Here is a 7,951-nt window from a genome sequence, read left to right as displayed (position 1 = left end):
ACATTATAATGTAGCCTACCTTATTCAGCTAATGAATACAACTACCAAATAAATGCATACTCACTGGAGAATAATACTTATCTACATTACCTATGAGCTAATACTGCAGCCTATAACAGCTGCATAATCTTTAGTAAAACGTTACTAAACATCTGTAAACCAAACAGTTTAAAGTATTAACAATTTATTATGCATACTCATATAATATAGCAATATCAATTTACCATTTTTATTGTTTAATCGTTTGCGCATTACAAACACGAATAAAATGACTAAGAGGAGAAAGAAGAATGCACCAAATATTACAATCCATAAGTAGGTATTACGATAACCCATGATGGAAAAAGTGGATTCATCATAGTAACCATCTGAAATGAAAAAATCTTAATTATTTATGATAATAAGTGACTATAATTTGCAAAATTCAGAAAACCTGTTAGATGTTTTTCTTAAACATACCAGAACAATATTATACGGCAGTTAAAACTAATAATATTTCGGTAAATGGTTTTCAAGGCTTTTAAAAAACCGCCATGCTCCTACTGGACCTAATGACTTAACTTTCTGAAGAAACTTCACGTGTTCGGATGTACAAATTATTTAATGATGGTTCAGATTCACTCAAAAACAATACAAATATAAACGTCAAAACATACGATCAGGGATCATTTCGGAAATGAATCTTAGCCTGATTATTTAAGTTCATAGATAACTATGTGTCAGAAGTATGAAATATTCTGCTAACTGAAAAATATTAAAGCCAGAACCTAATTTTGGTTAGTCATTTTTAAGATGGTTTCCAAAGAATTTCTCCTTGGCTTATTTTCGAGTCTTTGGATGCCAACTCAACAACGCCACATGAAAATGAGCTCTCTAACGTTTTTAAGATTTTTCGTGCTGTCATTTCTAAGGATAAAATGGTCCCGTATTATTCGTTGTGAGCCTGAAGTGTTGGTAGGGGATTTTTCCTATCAAAGTAAAGAAACTGTGGAAATATGTGAAGGATTGGTCAACATCTTAATCCCATTTATAATTTTCATCCCATACAGCGACTAAAATTTAAAAAATAACTCTATAGCTCTTTTGAGACTACACGCCTCCGTAAGGTATTTAATTCATGATTCGATCTGTTCAACTACACGCTTGAATTTCAGACTGGGATAAAATTATCCAGGTTTATTAATTTAGTTAATTTTCTACTTCTGTGGTTGAAAACTAAGTTATGGTTTCTATTTTCTCAATCCCTAGATCTTGTTTGGTTTCCTTAAACCTATGCCAACTATTTGTTATAGTATAACTGTCTAAAGTTCTTGCAGTTACTTTGTTAGGTTTTCGTCTGTAAAATTATCTCATGTAATTGACTTCTTAACGTTTTCGACTATGATCTAACCTATTTAGTGGATATCTACATAGGATTACAGACTGTCAATAAATTATTTAAGTCAGTCTCCTAGTTTAATATTCTACACCTCACAAGGACATTACTAGCGCTAAATTACTAACAAGCTGCCATTAGTCACAAAAATCCTAAGTGTATCGGTTAACTATGGAAAATTACCATGGAATATATCCTCAATGGACTATTATTTAAAATAATGTTTGTAACCAACCATTTTCTTCATCGACCCAGTCGGTTGCGTAGACCAAACTCCCACTTTCATCGTAAAATCTAAACTGATAAGTTAATTTTTCTTTTTCGGACCAGTGAACGTAAATTCCTTGAGCAGCGTCAGTTGTAGTATCATCGGACAATAAATTATTTATCTCGACTGTTTCGTTGGATTTGTTTTCGGATTTTAGATGCGAAGTGTTATAAAGTGTATTATTAAATGAATATATGAGTGGAATTTCAATTCTACCTTGTTCAGGGTTTTCAACTAGTTTATCTATACATTCATTTGAGAGAGAAGTTGTTTGATATTTATTATTCGGAAATGATTTATATAAATCTAACCAAGAACGATAATTTGGTTTCCTTAGAGTTTTCATTGTAGATTGTGGTGAAGAACATTCTTTTATTATATCCTCAGATGATTGTTCACGTCTGTAATAATTTGATGCACATATTCTTATTAGCATTTTCCATTGTAGTTGTTGACTGTTGTCACTCTTTATAGGAAGCGAACTGAGTGAGTTGCCTGTGACAATGTTTAAAGTAGATTTTGTCTTTATAATATGGTTTTTATTTTCTTCTGAAACAGTTGAACCACCTTCGCTGGTTTTAAAAAAATATAATGGATCAAAGTAAACTCGAATCCTCGAGTCATCATGTGTAAAACGCATGTTTCTTACATTGATCGGTGGATTTCCTTTAACAGTAAATAGACATTAAAACAAGGTGGCATAATTCCAAACGAAGGAAATCATAAATTGCATAACTTTAGGACATAATAAAAATGAGAATAAATAGGTAAAAAGCTTTCAGGAAATACCACTCATTTATTTAGCAAATGAACTGTCGCTTCGCTGGCTGTGCACATTAAATACACTTGATTTGCAGGAACTCACATAAGTGAAAAGGGACACAAATGAAGTGATAAGATAAGATGATTTAAATAAATTACTATCTATTTGCTCACACTGATTAAAAAACTAGTATCTGTACTAAGAAATTAATTATATTCAGTCTTTTGTAGTAGGAAATGTTATAATCATCTTTCAAAGAGTAATCAATTCACAATGACATCGGTAAAAAGTTCTGAGTAGTAATAGGCAATTTCTGTGCCAGCTATTCTTTAAAGACCCAATATACGGACGGCCAATCTATCTATTTCTATAGAAAAATTAAGTGAATATTGGTTCAGTAAGTGCTTATGCTAGAAAGATAAAAACTCTGTTTGTTGTAGATAAATAAAAGAAAATAGCACCATTTCCGAAACTACAAGCTTTACTTAAGCAAAAGAACACCTCCTTCTGCCTGAGCTTTGGTAAAATGTGACCGTCTCACTAGAAATAGTCTAGCGCAAATCGACTCGTGATTTCAAATGTGAAAGTATTAAAATCTCTACAAATCCTCTTACTATTACTACTAATAATAATAATAATCATGTACTCACTAGTGACTGGCTTCGAGATAGAGTTCCTGGAGTTTTGGCGAGAAGCCTTAATCGGTGGAGTTCAATCCATGTCGGGTGTGAGACAGTTATCCACCTCAGACAATGGATGAAGGGTTGTGCAAGATCATGGATTGATTGTAGTTAGATATTTACACCAGTGGATGCCGGCTCAGTGGTCTAGGGTTTAGGCTTTCGCGAGGAAGATCTGAGTTTCTGGGTTCGATGAGCACCACTGAAGAGTTTTATACGAGGACGAAGCACTTATCCAGTGTTTCCAGGTTCTCAGTGGTGGTCTAGCTTAGATAGGCTCGTGATTGCAACTATGAAAATATTTATTTGTCAAGTTAGATAAATCCAAGACTACTATATCAGAGAATTTTCAAGTTCAATTTACTTGAAAATGAAAAGAATGCACACCTGTACAACACAAATGTTAAGTGATGTCCTTAAATTATTGCTGATCGGTTCACCATTTGTTTGCTTAAGACACTTTATGCAACAATATAAAATGTCGTATTGATTTGATCTTAATATGTAATCTAATAATACGCAAGATTTATTCGTTTACATATGACGTAATATCATTAGGCGTGATACATAGAATATAATACACTAAATCAGACGTCATTTATATACTCTAGTAATTTTAAGGGCTTAAACAGTAAATGAACACAATTAAATTACTGGATGTTGGTTTTCTTAAATAGTAGCAGATAAACTGCTGAATCATTGAAAGCATTTAGTTAAATACTTAACATGATTCGATGTATTCACGAACCTGGTGGTTGCACTTGCATGAAAAACTGTTTCCTCCCTTCCACATATTCTAATTCACACATATATTCCCCGTAATCCTTTTCTGTAATTGGGCTTAGAAACAGTCGATAAACAATTGTCGGTATTTTTCGCAATGTACTTCTACTTTCACTATCATTTTGTCTAATTTGTATATCCGTGTCATAGTATGGAAAGTCGATAAGTATTGCATCAGTCCAAATAAGTTGCCTTTTATTAATACCAGAAGAAACTTGTTTCAACCGTATATGTGGTTCCCAGTTTTCGAGTACTAATTCTTTTTGAAGTATTTTGACACCTGATTCTGATCTTTCAGTAGTAACCTTGTACCAAGTATATGTTTTCTTTTGTTTTTTGATTTCATATGGTATTTCTGAATTAATTTCATGAAGGTTACAGTTTTCAGTCACAATATGTTTTATTTTAGTATCTTTCGGATTGTGTATAGATGAAGGCACAGGATATGACCATATGTGAAGTTCAATTACGGTATGCGAACCAACTGCAGCCGTTACTGATGTAATTCCTGGTGGTGCTAACTCTGGTGCAACTGAAATCAAAAGTATGAATAAAAACAAAAGTAAACTGATAATAAATAGCATTGTAACTTATTTTATTTGTGTCAGAACACATAATTTTGACTTTCCTTATTCCTTAATGAGTAAAGTAGTCATTTGAATGAGAGTTTTTACAAAAGCACACATTTAAAAAATGAACTCTATAACAAGGAGATCATTCTTAATATCTGCTTCTGGGAGAAAACTATCATACAATATATGATATGTTGTATATAGTACGGATATTATTTATTGTCATGAAACTGTCACTAAATTAGTGAATTCAAAGTTTTGTTCATATGTAGAACATTCCACGTCAAATTTTCAGTAGTAAATTATCTGATATCAGGTTAAGAACTAGTCTTAATTTATTGAATAGTAAGTGGCCTATATGTCAATTTATTACACGAAAAACATATTATTCTGGTTAGTGGTTTTGTTTTTTAATAACAAATCATTCGGAGGACTTAAGTCAATATTCGTCTTCGTGAGCATTTATCGCATGGCCAGTTTTTACTATTCCACATCAGGTACTAACTAGTATTCTTTTATTTGTTTTTAAATTAAGAAATAAAATATTGTTCTTATGCTTCGATAAATTAAGACCTAAGGTATGTTTTATGTAATTTACTGAAAATATTTCTTTCACTATAGATAATTGTATTGAAAGTTCCATATTGTATCAAACATACAGTTTTTATTAAAGCTATTATTATTAAAAATTAATTCATCATAAGTAGTTTCATAATGGTTTCTAACCTCCATCTAATGCCAAAGAGTACATTTGAATTTCAAGTTGTTAAATTCGATGTAATACACATAAAAATGTATACCATAGATATCTATAACCTGGGCATGTTTTAAAACGCCTTAGAACAAGAGAAAGAACTACTTTAAACAGTGCAATTACTAAACCTCTCTCAGATACAGAGCGATACCAAGCAATCTTTCAAGGGGATTAATAACTCATGCTATAATTATGATTTCTTACTATCTTCAGTGATCCGAAGCTGCTCAAAATATAAGTTAGACTTCACACCTGACAACATTACATAAACTTCATTACTGAGATAACAATATGTAATATAATATGAGCAAATAGTTGTTGTCTTTTGTACACACTAGGTGCATTCATGCTAACGTCCTACGAAGTAAAGTTCAATTCTTTGAGTTGACGTTACTTGATTTTTAAATGTCGTCGTTATAGAATGCTTAAAAGACCATGTGTTAAAATCGGCTCATACTAACATCAGTCATGCTTACATGTGAATTCTAAATGACTAGTCACTTGTGCTGTACTAGTTGAACCCTCAAGTAAACAGGTGTAATCACCAGCTTGTTTCCTCCCTGGATAATTTAAAATTAGTTTGTTTGATCGGTACATATTTAACTCGTTAAAAAGTATTTCTTGATTAGTAGATTGCATCCAGTTTTCTGGGTACTGAGGACGAAATTTCCAGTAGAATTTCCACATATTATGCTTATCTTTATTAAGTGAAGTTCCTTGACTTTTCGAAAATTTATTTTCATATTGTATGTCGTCTAGAAAGTCAGTTTCGCTCTCAAAATATTTTGGTTGACCACCTTCAGCATTACAGATTAGAGTAATACTATTAGACTTTAGACGATCTTCCATTGTTTGTGGAATAATTTTCAATTTTAGCGTTGGTGGATCTACAATCAGAAAAAAGAATAACATTTGGACAAGATGAATTATCACACTTTTAAATATCTTATTGAGTGTAGATGGCTACACAAATTATTATCTGTGAACATTTTAATAATTTCAGCGCATTATCACCGACATGCTTTTGAATAATTAATATTACACATAGACTGAATGTATTAATTTTGGTATTATATGTCCAATACGTTTTATACGACATGTCTGATCTTGTTGAACTGGTATTATCAATTATTTTAGTGCATGCTAATTTCAATTATCTAAAAATCAATCTTCTTACATTATAGAATAAATTGGAATGAGACGTATGACACTTACTATTACCATTTTTGTCAAATAAAATGAAAGAATAAAAATAGTTTTTCAAAAGTTATTCAAAAATTCTTGATTAGCTTTCATATAGAAAAGTGTTTCTTTATCTACTTTTTCTTTCATTTACATGTCTTAGCAAGAAAGTTTAGTTGAGAAAAACCTGTACGGAATTAAAAATCTTTTTTTGAATTGGCCATTTAAAGATATTATACCATAGAGATTTATTTACTGAATTGATAAATCTTTTGACTGAACGCTTGAATCGGTTTTCTAAGCTATTCTAATAACCCCAAGCTAGATCTACACGACAACGTGGATATAATAGAAAAGAAGCCCAATATTCAAGCAACGCTTCACTCCAAGGTTTGTTCATATACAGAAAATTGAGGGTATTTATGACATTTCAGATAGTCTTGAGTTTCCGGAAGGTTCTGGAGCCCTACCAAACACAGTAGCAGGATAGGTAATCATCCAATCAGAAATGTTACGCGTGACTCTTCAATTTCTAGATGCTTCCGAGAAACTTCTATTCATGCAAATTAGATAAAATGTTTTTCAGCGTTTTTAGGGCCCTTCTGACCTTTTTATTGAGGAGTATCTTGGGTCTCTCTGATATTAATAAGATGATTAGACAACAATTTCTTGCCACCAACTGATAAATTTACTAATGTTGTCTACTTTTGGCACTTTTATAATTTTGTATAACTTGTTGCAGCTAAAACCATTTTGATTACGTAATAGGTTAGATCTTTATATTTTCATTTATTAATCACTGTTAAAGTAACAGTTTGATAAACTTAAAAAAGTTAGTTGACATTTAGTGACAAATCAATTATCATATGTAAACTTTAAATGAAAATTAATTCAGGGTTATTTGGGACATGATACTAATAATTACTATTAAAAGTTAAACTACTTAATAAACAGTACAGAATAGTTTTATTTAAAATCAAGCTTAAATCTATGGGAATATTTAATGTACTTGGATTATTTAGCAACTGTACTGTGTTCGTCTTTGGTCAATGTTAAAAACTACATTTTATGAAATATGATCAACAGTATAAATCTAATAAATGACAATATAAATAAGTATGCTCCTTAAGAAAATCATAGACTACCATGAAAATTATTAGAAAAAAACTAATGAGAATGATACCCTATGAACTCTCTGTTTTATTCACGTTAAATGGTAAATTACAATATTTTTTCGATTATAGTTGAATATCTATGACATATGGTATTTGTTCGTAGTTTGAAATTAGTATCTGTCGGCTTCAAGTCTCTTTAATACAATCGGGGGATTCTATATACATTACATTCTAAGCATTAAGAGAAAAACTAAAATACCTAACAATACTTAAGAATATATAAGAAAGATGCAAAGACCAAGAGGTATTCTGAAAGTCAATTATTTGATTGTATACTTAAGACAACGAATCAATAAATGACTTGATCTTGCGAATTATGTCAACTTCTTTAATATTTCTCTTTTCATCAACTTATTTCAATGTAAAACCTCGTTGTTGAGGGAAATAGATGCTAACTTC

At 31.1% G+C, this 7,951-nt stretch overlaps 1 protein-coding gene across 1 annotated transcript in view; it reads right to left on the bottom strand.

Moving 5' to 3' along the window:
* Positions 1-1,587: 1,587 nt before the first annotated feature.
* The window catches only part of Smp_126940 (hypothetical protein), a gene marked incomplete at both ends in the record, with an annotated part of 30,567 nt that continues 24,203 nt past the window's right edge, over positions 1,588-7,951 (bottom strand). Inside the window, 3 exons of the mRNA XM_018796698.1 lie at positions 1,588-2,309; positions 3,835-4,401; positions 5,672-6,082. Of these exons, the coding sequence (XP_018651814.1) occupies positions 1,588-2,309; positions 3,835-4,401; positions 5,672-6,082 (1,700 nt within the window). The remainder of the gene's footprint in view (positions 2,310-3,834; positions 4,402-5,671; positions 6,083-7,951) is intronic.

This window comes from Schistosoma mansoni, chromosome 4, assembly GCF_000237925.1.
Source record: "Schistosoma mansoni strain Puerto Rico chromosome 4, complete genome".
NCBI classification, from domain to species: Eukaryota; Metazoa; Platyhelminthes; class Trematoda; order Strigeidida; family Schistosomatidae; genus Schistosoma; species Schistosoma mansoni.
The sequence above is the reverse complement of the archived record's forward strand: the minus strand, read 5'-3'. Positions and strand labels throughout refer to the sequence as shown.